Source organism: Dermatophagoides pteronyssinus, unplaced genomic scaffold, assembly GCF_027571235.1.
Source record: "Dermatophagoides pteronyssinus isolate colony J.1.1.1.1 unplaced genomic scaffold, Derpt_VIB-CSIC_2022.12 sq0027, whole genome shotgun sequence".
NCBI lineage: Eukaryota > Metazoa > Arthropoda > Arachnida > Sarcoptiformes > Pyroglyphidae > Dermatophagoides > Dermatophagoides pteronyssinus.
Genome location: NW_027461551.1, coordinates 161,265 through 179,391, shown reverse-complemented (window position 1 = coordinate 179,391; position 18,127 = coordinate 161,265). Strand labels below are relative to the sequence as shown.

At 28.9% G+C, this 18,127-nt stretch overlaps 2 protein-coding genes, 1 long non-coding RNA gene and 1 other non-coding gene across 6 annotated transcripts; 3 read left to right on the top strand and 1 right to left on the bottom strand.

Annotated features, from left to right (window-relative positions):
* The first annotated feature begins 118 nt into the window (after positions 1–118).
* Positions 119–235, top strand: TRNAV-AAC (transfer RNA valine (anticodon AAC)). The gene is made up of 2 exons: positions 119–155; positions 200–235. It is a non-coding gene; the product is annotated as a tRNA-Val (tRNA).
* Positions 236–501: 266 nt separating this feature from the next.
* Positions 502–1,629, top strand: LOC113793805 (aurora kinase C-like). Its single transcript, XM_027343876.2, has 2 exons — positions 502–1,019; positions 1,083–1,629. Exons 1-2 carry the CDS (start codon positions 639–641, stop codon positions 1,596–1,598), a joined length of 897 nt encoding a protein of 298 aa, XP_027199677.1. The 5' UTR covers positions 502–638; the 3' UTR covers positions 1,599–1,629.
* LOC113793806 (uncharacterized) lies at positions 1,532–16,783 on the bottom strand. 3 transcript variants are annotated; one of them, XR_012846906.1, is made up of 6 exons: positions 16,501–16,783; positions 6,818–6,841; positions 6,239–6,755; positions 3,355–3,557; positions 2,920–3,287; positions 1,532–2,856 (listed from the first exon to the last, which is right to left on the bottom strand). XR_012846906.1 is itself a non-coding variant. In XM_075823368.1 (3 exons), exons 2-3 carry the CDS (start codon positions 6,737–6,739, stop codon positions 3,351–3,353), a joined length of 708 nt encoding a protein of 235 aa, XP_075679483.1. In that variant the 5' UTR covers positions 6,740–6,755; positions 6,818–7,656. The 3 variants fall into 3 exon arrangements, 1 of the variants encoding a protein (XP_075679483.1); XR_012846905.1 differs by lacking the exon at positions 16,501–16,783 and having other exon boundaries at positions 1,532–2,344; positions 2,425–2,856; positions 6,818–7,655; XM_075823368.1 differs by lacking the exons at positions 1,532–2,856; positions 2,920–3,287; positions 16,501–16,783 and having other exon boundaries at positions 3,351–3,557; positions 6,818–7,656.
* LOC142645878 (uncharacterized) lies at positions 3,924–5,900 on the top strand. Its single transcript, XR_012846907.1, has 6 exons — positions 3,924–4,512; positions 4,578–4,713; positions 4,778–4,894; positions 5,008–5,123; positions 5,196–5,363; positions 5,449–5,900. It is a non-coding gene; the product is annotated as an uncharacterized LOC142645878 (long non-coding RNA).
* Positions 16,784–18,127: the final 1,344 nt, after the last annotated feature.

The following is an 18,127-nucleotide window of genomic DNA, read 5'->3' as shown; positions in this document are numbered from 1 at the left end:
ATTTTTGTTGTTGTTTTGATTTTAAATTCTGATTTTATTCTTCAACTTGTTGATTATTGATTGATTGATTGATCGATGTTTATTTGGTTTTTATTTCAGTTCTCGGTTTCATCCGATTGTGTCTGTGGCGTAGTGGTTATCGCGTCTGCCTAACATGATAATAATATCCAGTTATTTTTCATGAATAAAAAAAATAGTTCGCAGAAGGTCCCAGGTTCGATACCTGGCAGACACACATCATAATTTCTGTTTTTAATCCAATTTTTTTTATTGATTGGCTGTTGATTTTCAAAAAGAATTTGAATTTTTCGCCTATTAATACATAGGTGGAATGGTCAAGTCAAAACTGGTGTTCAATAACTATACTTAACGTTGGCTAATGCTTCTACCCTAGGCTAGGCTTATACTAACTTATCGTTTTGCCGTTATCAATTCGAATCGAACATGTTTGTAAAATGAAAAAGACGGTTAAATTTGGCGCTTTTCAACAGTGTTCGGTGTTTTTTCGATTTGTTTATAATTATTCTTTCGGTTCACCATACTATTTGTCATTTATTAAATAAACTTGACTAAATCGCCATTTTAGATTTTGAATATAAACCGAACAGAATTTTTTAATTTGTTTTCACTACAAAAAAATGTCATCAATCAAACCAACCACCAACAAAGGTGATGTTTATAATCATCAATCGAAACTTACACTTGATGATTATGAAATTGGTAAACCACTTGGCCGTGGAAAATTTGGCCGTGTTTATCTGGCACGAACCCGAAAAGAACATTTCATTGTTGCATTGAAAACATTGTTCAAAGAACAGTTACTTAAAGATAATATGTCACATCAATTACGTCGTGAAATTGAAATTCAAATGCGTTTACGACATCCAAATATATTACGTTTATATGATTATTTTTATGATGAACAACGTATATTTCTTGTGCTTGAATATGCACCACGTGGTGAATTGTATGAAAGATTGAAACGAGCCGGAAGATTTGATGATCAAAAATCTGCTACCGTAAGTTTGATTTTGATTGAAAACAAAAAACACTAAATTTTCAATTATTTTTTCCCCATACAGTACATCCTACAAATGATTACTGCACTGAAATTCTGTCATAAAAATAAAGTCATTCATCGTGATATAAAACCGGAAAATATTTTACTTGGTTATCATGGTGAATTGAAAATATCCGATTTTGGTTGGTCAGTACATACATTATCACAACGACGACAAACAATGTGCGGTACAATCGATTATCTTCCACCTGAAATTGTTCAACGACATTCATATGATCATAATGTTGATATATGGTGTTTAGGTGTATTGACTTATGAATTTCTTTGTGGCCGTCCACCATTCGAATCGAATGATCAACAAAAAACATATGAGCGTATTACTACATTACAATTTACTTTTCCAGAATATATGGGTGATTTAGCTAAAGATTTTATATCCAAATTATTAGTTTTGCAACCGAAAAAACGAATGCAATTAAAGGAAGCTGCTGAACATGATTGGATTAAACGTTTTGCCATCACTGAAAATGATACAAATTATCGCTGTACAAATTGTAATTGCGTTAAATATTTTTGATCGATTGCATACACAATTTTAGGAAAAAAAATCATTAATATTATTCAGTAATAATATTCAGACTATAATCGATGATAGATTACAAATTACAGCAAAAAATTGACAAAGAAAGAAAAAAAAAGAGATAAACCAAATCGAATAATCATTTTTATATGTAATGTTTTGTGTGTGGTTTTGTGGTATTGAATTTTTTTCTACTAAACAATTGTTGGACATTTGTATTGTCATTAATTAATTAATTGATTTAAAGTAAAATATTTTCAAAATAAAAAATAAAATAAAAAAATTAATAATAAAAATCAACATTTAACAGAACAAAATTGGATAGTGTTGTTTGGATTACGACACACAATTATGAATGAATTGTTTGGATGAAAATGAAAATGAATGAATGAAAAGAGTGATGATTAAAAAAATTGATGATAAAAAAGAAATCATTCCAGGTTTTGTTGTTGATGGATGGATGACAATCACACATACGGGGGGAAAGTGTTAAGTAGTTGCTGGTAGATTTGAAATGAAACTTTGATTCTATTCAAAGTTTTTTTCGATTAATTTTTCTTAAGAAATATTTTTTGAAGATTCACGAAATTGTCTTGTCGGGTATGGTATGGTATGTAGTAAAATTGAACGGTTCAATAGAGTTTATATTTTAGTTGAATAATCGTGAGTGGTATGTCGAAAGAGACAGAAGAGGTATTGAATTGAATGGAAAATAGTAAGTGATTGTTGCTGTATGAATGAATCTAAAAATGGAATGTGAAAGCATATCATAGCATAGCAAAAAAAGAAAAAGAAAAAGAAATTAAATTAAAATGATACCTACAGGTACCAAACCAATCAGAATCAAATTGGTGTTTCATCATAAATGAAATTCAGTTTGTTTTGTATCGAATGAATGAATGAATGAATGGATGATGGATGTAAATAATAATATCTAAAGCCAAAACAATTTCAATTTCAAGCAATGACAAAAAAAAACATAATGAAAAAAAATGAAAACAAAACAGTGTCTGTGGTGTTGATTGTTCTCCGAATGATGATAAGGATGATGTGTGGATTCAAATGGCGAGTAATCCAGAATAAATCAGATTTTCATTGAAAAAAAAAATGATAATGATGATGATTCGATGAGCATCCTAATCATAATTCGATAAGATTTATGCCCATAAACAATGTGATTTATAGAAAAAAATGAGATGAAGTGATGAAATGATGAGATGCAGCAAATATTATTGTTTTAATCAGAATCGGTTTTCTAAAATTTTTTGGAAAGGAGAAACAATGATCAAATCATCATCATCATTCACACTACACTTACCAAACATTCTATTCTAGATTCTGTAGTGAATTCTGAGTAAAATCCAAAAATTTATTTCGCAAAAAAATGATGATAATGAACGATAATGAGTGGCAGGACGTAATGATGTGTATAACAGCAGTATGATGAAGATGATGATGATAAAGATGATGATGATTAGTTGACTATTTAATTGATTGATTGATCATCCTCTCATATCCAACCATTCATGTGAATTGATTGGAAAGAGAGGATTTTTTTTTTTTGTTGTTTGCTTCATTATTATAGTTTGTTATTTAGTAATTAGTATCTTTTTTTTTTTGTTTTGTTCTTAATAGCCACCATAATGTTTCAATGGTACTTTGACTTCTTTATAATGATGTTCGACTCTGTAATGATGAAATTGAAATTATTATTTTCCATAATAAACAAACGAATGAAAAAAAATATACTTACAAAACTGGTACATGTTTTTTAACAATATATGGTACTTCTTTATAGACAGGTATAATTTTATGAACAGGTTTTGGTACAGGATATGGTACATGTTTCATAACAGGTACAACAATTGGTTTTGGAACTTTTACCGGTACTGGTACCGGATATGGTTTTGCAACTGGTACATGTTTTGGTACATGTACTATATATGGTTTTGGTACCTTTTTTTTGAATAAAGAAAATGAATGAATAAATGACAAACCAGATTAGTATCGCATCAAAGAGAAAAGAATAATGTTATGTAAATTATGAAAATGAATTCGAATGAAAATAACCAAAAACATTCGATTCGAATGCCAAAAAAAAATCCCTAATCAAATTCACCGAATTGGACCGATCAAGTGAAAATAGATTCGAATGTTTTGATGATCAAAATGATTCGAATTAAAAAATTGGCCGTAGGCGTATTTTACCTAAACATTTTTTTCGAATTATCATTATTATTATTATTATTATTATTATTATTATTATTATTATTATTATTATTATTATTATTATTATTATTATTATTATTATTATTATTATTATTATTATTATTTTGGATGTTTTTTTTCGAAAAGAAAATCATCATTTTTTGATGATTATGATTATGATGATGAAAAGTGAATTCAGAGAGTAAATCAGAGATCTGAATGACCAGAGATAAATAAAAAAAAATGTTCATGACAACAACAACAACAACAATGATGATGATGATGATCGTAGCCTGACTGACCCAAATTTTGGTTGAATAAACAAGAAACCAAAACACGAAATATCCAAAAAAGCATCATCATCATCGTCGTCGTTTTTCTACTTACTTATTTCGTTTTTTTCTTCTTTCTTACCAACTTGATTTTCCCTAAATCATATAATGAATGAATGACCTATCGAAATCGATTGACCAAATAACAACAACTATATAACCTGACTGATTAAGCGAAAAAAAATGATGATGATAATAATAATAATAATGGCTTAACTTGTTTTTGGTATTTTCGATTGCTAAATTATCCAAATGGATTATTGTGAGAAACTTACTTAATTTTTTGATTTTAGTAAACAAAAAAAAACGAATCGAATCGAATCTACCATCATAATCATCTATTATATAATTAATAATTATCTAGAAACCAGGTATGTTGTTTTTTTTCGTTCATTCAAAAAAAAATGATAATAATAATTTTCATTTGCCAAAGTAGGCAGCCAATTTTCAATTATAACGAGACGACTATGACGATTTCGTTTGTTGTTGATGATTCGGATGATTATCATAATAACACAACCAGTCCAAAGATAAGTTGGCATCATCATCATCATCATCAAATCTAACGAACGGTAAAGATAACGTGAGAGAAGAGAGAATATGATTATCGTAATCGTTTTTTTCGTTTTTCGTTAGTTCATTCATTATACTGATTATAATGGTAATGTGGTAATTGTGTTGACTATATACACTCAAACATTACGATATATTTAGATCATCATCATCATCATGATCATAATCATGACCATTTAGGTAGATATATTGTTTAAAATGAATAAAGAGAAAAAAGAAAAATTCATACAAATTCCTTTCACTATCATTGATGGGGAAAATATTATATTATGAAAAACCATTCATCACACCAGACGATAATATGGATAAAATGGTGATCATCATCATCATCATCGAATATTTAAGCAAATAAACATTGTTTGTTTGTTTATTTATTCTGGCAATATGATAATGATTTCAAGGATTTCAGGTAAAAAAAATATGATTATTTGCAATTGAATTGAAACAATCATTAATCGAAGATTTTCAATATTTTCAATAGGTAATGGTCATCATCATCGAATCTTTAAATATTACAATTGGTCATTCACATTATCATCATTTTTTCCCATTTTTTTCTTCCAATTTTTTGTTTGTTTGTTTGCATTGATGATGATTGAAACAACCAACCATCAATGAAAATAAACAACAGCCAAAAAGAAAAAAAATGGTAAGCTTTTTTCTTTGGTTATTTTCATTTCATTTATTTATTTATTTTTTTTGACACTATTTTTGGACACAAACACACACTATAGATATACATCATCAACAACATTGGAGGATTTTCCACCATCGCCATCAAGACGAAATGAGAAAAGAAAAAAAACTGAACATTTCTTTTTTTTTCACTGTTTTTTTTGGCAAGTTTTTATTTTTCCATTTCAAATCAGCTTTCAATCGATTGATGAAATGAATGCAATGGAATGAAATGAAACCGAAAAATATTGCCCCCGAAGAAAAATTTTTTCCACTTCAAATTTTTTGTTTTCGTAAAAAAAACCCGAAAGTTTGATAAAGGGATCTAAAATCGCCTGAAGATATGGAAAAAAATGAAAATAAATTCATTTCACTCATCTGATTTGATCTGATTTTATTCAATGATTTGATTGAATGTGGAGAAAAATTTTTGATTATTATTATTCAAATTGGTAATCTTTTTTTCCTGATTAATGATTAGCCTGATTAGTGATTAAGATTGGTATTTAGATAACTAGCTACTACTACTTTTTTTTACCCAACTAAATTTTTAATCATCAGTAGTGGTAGTAGTATTAGATAACTAAAATCAAAATGATGATGATAAAAAAATAACTTTCGAATCAAATTATTATTAGTTAGTTTAGTTTGAAATATCAAATCAGAGTTTTGCTTCTAAATCTAAATTTAGTTTTTTGATCAAACAAACAAACAAAAATTACCGTTATTCTCTCTTCATAGACTTATTAAAATATTTTTGAAATAATTGAAAGCTTACTGTCAAAATAAGTAAGTAAGTAATTGATATATGTGTTTGTTTCAGGAAAAATGTTTAATGTTTCAACTTACCTTAACCGGAACAGGTACCGGCATTGGTTTTGGTACTGGAAATGGTTTAGCAACCGGTATTGGTTTCAATACTGGATATGGTGCATAAACATATTTAGTTACCGGTACAATAACATGTTTTGGTACAAATTTTGCAACCGGTAATGGTTTAAATATTGGATATGGTTTTGGTACATATACTTTTTTATAAACTGGATATGGTTTTGGATATGGTACATGTTTGGCTATATGTTTTACTATTATTTTTACTGGTCGTGCATATTCAACATGTCCATAACCACCTCCACCACCGCCGCCGCCATATCCACTACATTCTATCAATAGAATATAATGGATAATTATTGTTAACAATATCGATATTATCATATGCCTCGTCATTAATAAGGATTTTGTTGTTGTTGCCATTTTATCTGATGATAATGATGATTTGGATTTGAATGATGATAATGTTGATGATAACGATGTTTTCAATGTTAATTTCGTTCTATTTTCAGTTGTCATTCTTGATTTGTTGATCCTAATTTGATTGAAATTTAATTTTAAAAAAATCATCATCCAAGGCAATCAATCTTTACAAACCTTTATGAAAAGGTGTTAAATCGGCTGAAAAAAAACAAAAACAAAATTCACAAACAATCAACGTTAAACGGAAGAATATTTTTGAAGAAACAAAAATCTGAAAAAATTCAAATTCATCACACAGACCAGACGCACACACCAAAACCAAACACAGAATAAAGTTCAATTCAAATTCAAATAATAATAATATTTTCAAAACAAAGAATCAAAGAATTTTAATTAAAACAAATAACACTGAGAATTTTTTTTCACATTCTTCTTGGCTGTATTCAAAACAAACAGAAGAAGAAGAAAAATCAATCAATTGAATCGATCATCATCATCATTATCATCAACCGAATATTGCCGTGATGAAACACACTCGTGAACGATTGATCAATGAATGAATTGAATTTGAATTTTTTGTTTTTGGAAGAGAAGAAATGCTGATGTGATGAGGATCGTATGTTCACACAAACAAACACGCACAACGAGAGAAAAAAACAAGATGTTTTCCAAGCAAGCAAGCAAGCAAGCAACGTTGTTTCAAATTTTTCTTCAAGTTGATGATGGAAGTTATCGTCTTACGGTTTTACCTTTTCTGATACCGGGTATTTTTTTTAGGTGAAAAAAACTAACTTCTAAACTGGCTTGGTCATAATATTTTTTTTTGTAGAAAAAAAACAACTAAATCATCATCATCATCATCAGGATGGTAAACTAGTTGTACACTGCCGTTATTATTGGTGGTGGTGGTTGTTATTTGGTGAAAAACGACATTACATAACATAACCCATGGGTGTGTGTCGGTATTTCGGTAAACTAAACTGTGTGTGTGAACTAAAGCTTGAAATGAAACGAAAAAAAAATATATTCTCTTGTTTTTCGTTCTCGTTCTTGTGCATCATTCTCTCTCCCTTTTTTGGCTCTTTTTTTTTCTCTTGGATCTTTTTTAAATAAAAAAATTATTCAAATAATACCCGATGGAAGAAAATGGTTGGCAATTTTTTCTTCTCAATTTTTCCTTCTCTCTCTCTCTTGCGATTTTACCGATTTTATCAAAAGAGAAAACCATTTTCTCTCCCTCTCTCTCTTTAACTCTTTACCAGAAATTTACCCGAATAAAAATGAAGAGAGACTTTCCTTTTACCCGTCTGTGTGTTTGTGCTAATTACAATTCGGTTATCGGGTTTTTTTTTCGTTTTACTATAGTTATTATTTACTCATTCAAAATATAATAACTAAATAATAATTTTCCTCACTTATTACATTTATGCATTTATATTTCATCATCTTTTCGTTTAAATTAAAAATTTTTCATTTTGAATGAGAGAAAAAAACCAGTGCTGAATGAATGAATGATGATTTGGCCTGAATATTGGTTATTTTAGAGAAAAACAAAAATTTGGCTAGCTACGATGTCCAACTTGGTCGATCGATCGTTTGATTCATTCCATAAATTCCAATCATGGATGTGTGGAGAACAACAACAACAAAAAAAAACTATCAATTTTTTGTTGTCGGTTGTTTTTGCCCAATAGCTAAACATTTTTTTCGTTTGTTTTCTGGTTATATATTGACCTAATTTCTATTTCGACATCTACACACACACACACCGTATTTACCCGAATAATGATTATCATCTGACAGCCGACCAACCGAATGATCGACCGACTGACTGACTTGATGATCATTTTTTTTCTGCTGAGCTGTCCTGGTAGTGGAAATAGTGGTGGTAGTGGTGATAATCTAGTTTGATTGAATTTTTTTCATCAACGGTGTTTGAAAGTTGAATGAATGAAGGAATTTTGGACATCAAAAAAAATTTCGTTAAATAAACAAGGATCACACAATGATTTTTTGTTTTCAAAAATGAAACCGATGCTAAATGATGACCAAATAACCGAATGATAGTCATGCATGGTTAATATGCATAACATGCATTACATAAAAAACAAATACACCCACGCGCCTAATGGCATGCCAATCATTTTTTATTTGGATAAAATGTTTGTCATCAACAATGATCATTATGATGATGGATGTTGTATCGTTGTTGTTTGTCTGTATACACACACACATTACTTTCACCTTTAATTTTGGTAAGGAAAAAAATTTTTCCAAATCAAAATAACCGTAAAATTAATTGCGCGGCAAGATTTTAAAAAAATCGAGAGTATGTTTTTTTTGAAACGGGTGGCGCCATCTTTCTATCCGAATCTTCGCTCTCTTTTTTATCCAAAAAAAAAAATTTAAATTTAAAACGCCGGAAATTTCATACTTGTTCATTCAAGAGATAATCGCATTACAAATGTCAGATGTTTTTTTTTGTTTTAGTTTTCGTTTTTGTTTGTCTGATTGATTGATTGATTGATTTGAAAAGAATCATTCAAGTGAATAAGCAAGCAAGCAATCAATGGGATTAAATGTTTCACATATTTTTCCCTCTGCTATAACTGATGATAATAACACAATAGGGATGTAAACAAAAACAAAAACTTATTAATTATTATGTGGCTGCTGTTCTCGACGAAGAAAAATTGGTCAATCAATCAAATCCAATCAATCAAAACCTAAAAAAAGGAAGTAAACGAAGACGACGAAAAATGAATTTCGATAAAGATTAAATTAAACAAAACAAAACAAAGAAAAAGGAAACCAGAACAAAATCAAAACAATAGACATTGATTGTTTGTGGTCAGTTTTGATCTATTTTTGATCAAATACAAATTCAATTCGATCCGATCAATCAATAAATTGTTTTGAAAATTACCATAAACAAATACTATTTTTATTTCTTTAAATTTAGTTGTAAACAACTCAATAATCGTCGTTGTCAAACAAAAATGGTAGCTTAACTAAAATTAAATCCGTTGATTAAACACGGAAAAAAACAAAACAAAATGATTGATACGATTTTCACACACACCAGCATCATCAGCGACATTATCGATCATTATTGATTTTTCGTTTTTTTGTCTGCAATGAAACAATCGTTTTGTCTCGTTTTTTTTTCTGGAAATGTAATTAAAAAAAAGTTACACACAGGAGTTATTAATCTCTAGTGCAAGAGTTAATTCAGTGAATAATAATGAATGAATGGTGATGATGTTTGATTGTTTGTTAACAACAACAAAGGTAGAAATAGTAACAACAAAAAAACAATGTAAGATAATTATTTGAGAACAAAAAATCGATGACAAAACACGAATAATGGTGATAATTTGTTCCCATCATCATTATTATAAACATCGGATATTCAACCGAACAAAAAAAACGAGACTGACAAACTAACAAACTGAGCTAACTTCTTATTATGAATGAATTCAATCATCTTAATTGGAAAAAGTAAAGTGAAGGGAATAAAAAGTGTTAAAAACATACTTTGACAAGACACTTTTGACTTGCTTGCACATTCAATTTTCAGCTAATTATTATTATTGTTGTTGTTGTTGTTGTTACTTTCTTCCTCAATGAAAATCATCACTTTCAATTATAGTAGACAGATAAAAAAAAGTGATACAAATAAAAATACCTGATTTACCTGGTAAAACAAACGATCTAATTTTAATTTGCAACCGAAAAATTGATTGATTACTTTTTTTGTTTTGCTTGATATGATGATAATGTTGTTGTTATTTTTCACATCTGAAATTTAGAAAATTTAAAAATAAATAAAAAATTTATTTTAAACGATTTTTTCCCCCACTTAAAACTTGAAAACTGAAAAAAAACTAGATCAAAAAAATGTCCGAAATTAGATTTTGTTTTCACTTTTCACTTGTTTCATCTTCATCTTGATTCATTCACATTCGCTCAATGAAATCGATTATTCATTCGATCAATCTGATGATTATTATACAACAACATTGACCTGTAGGCCATATTAATGAATTTTTCATCGTTTCGATTGATAATTGAATTTTCATTATGTTTTCGGGACGAAGAGACCAGAGAAAGTTTGAATTGAAAATTCATTTTTTATCAGATCAGTTTTGTTTTCAGTTTATTATTTCACTACATTATAATTATCATATCTAAAATATTTCTATTCGAGGATTATATTTATGATGATGATTATCCCTGGTGACCGGGTTAACTAAGCATTTTTTTCGATTTGATTTTTGATTTTTTGATCTATAAATATCGTAAACACTTGTGTAACTATCAGGGGATTAATAATTTTTTTTTGTTTGTTTGAAATGATAAAATGATCATCCACAAGAAAATTTTTCGGAAATTTTTTTTCCCGAAAAAATTTCTCGAAACAACAATGCAAAACTTTACCGGATTTCCTTTTTCCTCTTTCTGGTATAAAATCAAACCGAAACAAAAAACAAAAACAAAGCAAAGCAAAACAAACAATACACACATCCATCATGTGTGGAGAAAGTGAAAAAAAGAACATTCCATTCAAAATTGAATGAAACAAAAACGAATCCGTTTTTTGTTTGGTATTTTCAATGATGATGATGATCTAGATTCAATTTGTTAGGCAAATAAACAGCGAAAAGCAGCATGCAAAAATGAAAATTTTTTCAATTCAAAATTTTTATTATTTTTCCCGATTTTCTTTCGCGCTTGTTGAGTTGATTTTCGTTTTGTTTTTTGACCAAACCAACCGAAACCGAACCGAAAGAGTTGTTTTTTTAAACGGTTATTGTTTTTTCTTTTTTGATTGTTATTTAAATTATGTGAATTTTTATTTTTTGTTGAAAATTTCGCTATAAACAATTGCTAGCAAATTTTTTTAGAGTTTTCGGAAAACTTTCTGTAAAAAAACTATATGGATGGCCACTATGATATCTTTATTACTTTCATATATGAAAATATGAATTAAGATTAAAATCTGAATAGAAGAAGATAAGAAGGAAGACGAGTAACTTTATGTAGTTTTTTTTGCAGTGATGATGAAATGATAATGAGAATTTCATTTCATATTTCTCAAGATTAATTGGAAATTTTTTTTGTTTTCAACCAATTATAATCATTTTGTGTTTGGCTACTGGCCGAAATGATTTTTCATTTTTAAAAATCTTAATTTGAAATTGTAATCTTCAAAATCTTCAGAGTCGTCGATTATCATGGTAAACAGTAGCTAGAGAGACAGTTTTTTCGGTTTTTTGTTTTGTCGTTTCTCATCCGAAAAATTAAGCAACCGAATGATGACCTAAACCTTCGTGGAAAAAAATGATCCGAGGATAATCATCTTCAACTAGACTGACCAAATTAGACCAATTAACTCGATTACTTTTATATGAGATAGATCTCAGTGTGAATTACTGGGCGAAAGAATTTGGTAACCAAAATAGAAAATTTTTTCTTTTATCAGATTTTTCTTTCGTTCGAATACGAATTTCAAATTCAAAATTAACTTTTCAATGTGAAAAATGAGATTAACGGAACGATGATTTTCCTTTATTTATTTTTCATGGTTTCTAATTGCGATCAACATTTTTTTTTCTGAATTTTAACAATTTTTTTCTGGCCATTGTCATTGTGCGAATTTTGCCAAAAAAATGTAATCCACACTATATGTCAGTCGAATGAAAAATGAAATCATTTTGTCGGCCGGCGAAATGTGATATGACCGAAATTTTCTGCTGGTAACCAAACTATAGTTTGAAAAAAATGGTGATGATTTTTATGTCGACGACAAATTTGTTGTTGTTGTTGCGACTTCGATAGACTGTGACAATGACGACAACAACAACAACAACGATCATCATCATCGTGATGATAAGTCACCGACCGACAAACGATGACAAAATATAGTCTCGTTTCGTTTCGTTTATTTGAAGAAAGTAAAAAAAAACGGGTCCCGTTTTTTTATTTTCGTTTTCTTTCCAAATTTAGGTAAAATGTTTTACCCGAAAAAAAAATAATAATAACCGACCGACCGACCGAACGAAAACAATATTGTCATGGAGAAGAAAAATTAATGATGATGATGAAATGAAAATGAAAATGAAAATTGAAAACAAACGAAAGTGAACGAACGAAAGCGAAAAAAAAATGTCAAACAAACAAATATCGTGCCATCATATCGATGATGGTGGTCATCCACACTATCGATTGTTTGCAATCAATGAAAAAAACGGACATAATCATGATTTACCTGACATAATCATCATCATCATTAAGGTTATCAGATGAAAAAATTCGTGGCCCATTTTTTGTTTCTTTGGTGATGATGATAACATCGGTGTGTTTCTTTCTTTGGTGATAACAAATCAACAGGTGATATTATCATTAACATTTTTTAAAAAATTTAAAAAAACATTCATCAGGTGATCAGTACATGTGACAAATCAAAAAAAAAAAATGATGACATTTTTATGATTAAAATAGAATCCAGGTGATGTTTTTTAATGACGTTATCATCATTTGTATCAATCAATCATACTGATGATGATTTGTTGATAAGAATAAAGCTGTTCTTCGAAAATTACCTGTATTAAGATCATATCAACTTGACCTTTTCATATAAACAAACGAATCCAAATCAATCGATCGAATCGATAAATTGTCGAGGGTTTTGATTGAAATTGAAATTTCGGAGAAAAATTTTTTACAAAATCTGACCTAAAAACCTTGTACAACTTTTTTTTTCTCTGTTGTTGATGGCTGTCATTTGACTTTTAAAATATCAATATCAACATCAAAACAGAACTGATCGATCAATCAATCAATCAATATTGCATATAATACATCTGCTATTATTCGGTCAATCGTGACGATGTTTGTTTTTCTGGGTTTTTTTGAGATTCATTTCGTTGAACAAAAAAAAATGTTTATTCAATTTTCATCATTGAAATCCATATAGCAATACAACAGGTGATTATCATCTTCATCTTCATTAAAAAAAAACAAAGCCAAAAAACCACTAATTAATCTAATCATATAGGACACGTGCATAATTAGCATCACAATCACACACAAACACGTGTAAATTTATGAAAAAATATTTAAACACTGCTGCTAGGTCATCATTATTAAATGAAGTTCTCATTCCATTTCAATTACATTCAACAACAACAAAAAATCGAGGTTCAAATCAATTTAGAAATTTGAACTTTCATTTGGTGAATCTTAATTCTCTTAAATGATGAATATCAATTATCATATTAATCCTCATAATCATAATCATCATGTGAAATATGTAAATAAGGTTTTTTGGGCCAAATTTTTTCAGTTGTTTTTCGAGAAATTTCCCTAGAAAAAAAAACAAAAACAAATTCATCACTTGAATCAAAATGAAATTCATCAATAACACGTGAACAACGACGAACAAAATATGAACTAAAGTGAAAAATATTTTATCACAATCAAAAATTGAATAAGCCATTAGCCTGGTTCAGATTTTTTTTTTTTGTTGACCAGGTACAAACCGAACGATCAATGTCCGATAATGATGATGATGATGGTGATAATAACAATGATGATGATGATAATGTCACCAACATCGAAAACATGATACAGGTGAAATTTTTCATTTGTCAGATTTAAAAATATTATCCATTTTTTTAAAGAAAAAAAACGAAAGTAAAATTCTGACTTCCTCGTGCATAAATGCTGTATTGGATTGAATGGTGGATGCACTTAAAAAAACGACATCAACGATGATGTAAGATAATAAAGTAATTTTTTTTGCAAAAATAAAATAACAGTGTGAGAAATTTTGAATGCAAATTTGGTTTTTCGTTGATGTTGTGCAAATCCAGAAGTTTTTCCAGAAAATTTCTTTCTGTTATCAATTATCTTTCACTTTTAAAATACGATATTTTTATTTTTCTTTTTTATCTAATCGCATGTGATATATGTCATTGATGGTGATGTAATCACGAATTGGTAATATTAAAAAAAATTATTGCTGCCGCTGTTGAAAAGTGTTCTAGATCTTATCATCCAAACGATGATGATGATGATGACGTTTAAAACACACACATGAAATTAACGGAAGCATTGCATGTTTATCGGTTATTATTAAATTGGATTGCATGTTTCATGATTTTCATAATCATTTTCTTTCGTTTTTTTGTTTTTTGTTTTTGTTTTTATTGATTTGATTCAAAAGAAATTTGATTTTTGTTTTGTTTTGTTTTGCCTTGTCGTTTCATATATGACAGAAGAAATGAAAACATCCATTGATTAGTCAATTGAGTAAAAATAGTTGAAAAACAAAAAACAAAAGTAAACATTTTCCAATATTGTTTTTAATTGTTGTTTTCCTTGTTGTTAAAAATGATAATCATAATTATTTTTTCTCTCGATAATAATCATAATAACAATGATGATTATTTGCAAGGAAAATGTATGATATTATTTAGATATTTTCAATTTGAATAAAGATTATCCCTTAATCGATAATGTATAGTTAGTTAGCTTTTTCCAACTATTTCTACCTTGCTCAGTGAAAATTCGGTTATTTAGTTAGTTATAATCATAATGTACAAGAGAGATAACCTATTTGAACCTTATAAGGGGAGGAAGATAGCAGCAAAACAACCAACCAACCAACCGGCAGTCAAAATACCATATCGATCATATTGATTTGATCGATATTTAAAACTGAAAACAATAAGCAATGTTTATAACAAAGAAAAATGTTTCCGGGAATGGTTTCCGACCGATCAACCTGGTTCAATTTAATCAGTGTTTAATAATTTGTTTGTTTGTTTGTTTCGACCAATTCAATCGACAAAACCGGCAGGAGTGAACAACACAATCGATCACACAAAAGAAAGAAAGTTCCTTGTCCGTATTTATCGATCTTTAAAAAAAATGAAAATTTTTATTATGATTTTCACTTTTGATTTCAAAGAAACAATGGAAAAAGCAACAAATTTTTATTGGCCTGTCATAATTCATAACCTGAATATACACACAGCAAGAGGGGAAAGTAACCAAAGATATCAAATTTCTTTTCTCGAAATACAATTGATGTCCGAATCTAGATCTAGATTTTTTTTCGTTTTTTTTTTGTCTGATTGATTGATTGATTACCTGATTGGACAATTTATGGTTATTGTTATATCGATGCACACACACACACACCGGTTGTCTTTGATTTGAGAGAAACGCAAAAATATTATTATTTCTGGATAAAATAATCAAATCAGGATGTTTTTTTCATTCACCGGTGGGAAAAACTTTTAGAGAAAGAGAGAGAGAGAAAAATTTCTAGAAAATTCATATCGATGATGGATTCACTTTGTATGTTACTTTTCGAATGAAATCAGATCAGATTAGACTACCCTTGTAATAATAATCTATACCTAACCGATATTAAGTGTGTTCAAAAAATGTCTAATTTTAGATTCAAGACAAACGTCTGTAAATGTTGTTGTTGTTTTTCTTCATCATCAAATACCATTTTAGAAATGAAAGAGAAATGGAGAAAAAAAACCCGAATAAATTATGAACAAAAATGGTATTTGATGGTAATGATGACCACCAATGACCTCTTGTGTTCAATAATGGCAACAAAATGAGAAAATTCCCAGGAAAAAAAAATTCCCGAAAAAATTCAAAATCAAATAAAATTTTTTCCCCTCTTCTTGTAACATCTACCTGGCTTTAATTTTTCTCGAAATGATTAATTCATTTTTGGTTGAAAACCGGGCGCCCAAAAAAAACATCACCAAAAAAACATGTTCCAATAGACATTATTATTTTTCAAAAAAAACATTCATTTACACTACCTGAAATTGAATGAACGAAAGTGAATTTCATTCATTTATTACCTCCATTTTATCGTTACGTGGTGTTGTTTTTTTTGTTGGAAAAAATACTTTCTTCGCTCCAGATATTTATCTATCGCTGGTGGTATAAAGTTATTCATTTTCGTTTTCTAGATGATGATGATGTTATTCGACGGGGTAAAAATATCTTTTAGTTATGATTATATGGTGAAAAAAACAGTTTTTAAACGGGCAACAAGTTTTTTTTCTTCCTTTCAGGTAAAAATGATGATGATAAAAAATGTTTGTAATTTTTTTTCGGTTAATGATTTGTGTGACCAAATGAATGAATGAATGAATGTAACAACAAACCAGGCCAGCTTTTAGTTTGAAACGAAACGAAACAAAACAACCTGAATGAATGGATGATGTTTAGTGATTGAAAATTATTAGTAGCAAATAAAAAAAATCATGATGATGATAATGATCATTATCAATCATTTAATTGCTATGATCTCTGATGGATAAATTGGTTGGATCCAATAATCGATCAGATATCGATCCTAAATATATATTATTATTGGATATTAATTTGGTTGATTGGCGAAATAATTTCATCTTTTTTTCGTTCGTTTTGGTGAAATAGATCCAAACAAAATGATGAATCTTTGAACTTTTTTTTAGTTTAGTTTCGTTTTTTGTTACTTAAAATATCTGAATGAATGGATTGGATGGATGGGTGGTCGATGCATCACTCTTGTTCGTTTGTTCGTTTGTTTTCGGCAACTTTCCCTTGATAAAAATGAAATGAAAATTGATCCAAAATGGAAACAAGAGAAAGTTTCTGAGAAAAAACAATTGTCCGCAGACAAACAAAACAAAACAAAAAATGAACAAATTATATTCGAAAAATAGTAATAAAAAAAAGAAGAAGAAATCCTATTGTGTCGTCGTCGTTTTGATGATAATTTTAGTTTGTTGTTGTCGCCTTTTTTTTGTTGTTTTATCGATCAATTTGAAACTTTTTTTTTCAAAGAAGTTTTCACTTTTGTTGTTGTTGTTTATTCTCAAACATCAATCAATCAATCGATCGATCGATCGATGTTTATTTGTTTGTTTATCGATAACATGACATAAGTAAACAAAGACAGCAAAAACAACAATCGATAAACTATCGATTATATCGATCGATAGTTTTTTTTGATAGCTACCGAATTTGGTTGTTGTTGTCGATCAATCGATCGATTGATTGATTAGAAAGCTAGACCAAAAAAAAACCGACAACAACAACAATGTGGCCAATGAACTCGATTCATTTTCCCGAAAAAATGCTGATGCTTAACGTCAAAAAAAAAGATGATGACATCATCATCAACAACGAGAAAAACATTGATCGAAAATCGAAAAAATCAAAAATGACACACTGCAGTGGCTTTCCCTTCACTTTCTCTTGCCACCAAATTTTTTTCTTTCTTTTAATTAAATTTTGACAAAATGAAAAAATCTTTTTCGAAAAAAAAATATTGACCCACTGATAGTGAGAGTAAGTGTGGGAAGTCAAGAGATCAATTTCTCCATCCCTCTCATCCATCCAATGGTGATCCGATGTGGAATGTTGCCAAATATAGCAGTCAGCCAAGCCAGTCAA

Excerpts from the sequence above, each read along its gene's own strand:
- LOC113793806 (XM_075823368.1), bottom strand. The coding sequence starts at position 6,739 with ATGACAACTGAAAATAGAACGAAATTAACATTGAAAACATCGTTATCA. Across the intron at positions 3,558-6,238 it reads CGGTACCTGTTCCGGTTAAG|GTACCAAAACCATATATAGT; the intron begins GTAAGTTGAAAC and ends TTCAAAAAAAAG.
- LOC113793805 (XM_027343876.2), top strand. The coding sequence starts at position 639 with ATGTCATCAATCAAACCAACCACCAACAAAGGTGATGTTTATAATCAT. Across the intron at positions 1,020-1,082 it reads ATGATCAAAAATCTGCTACC|TACATCCTACAAATGATTAC; the intron begins GTAAGTTTGATT and ends TTCCCCATACAG.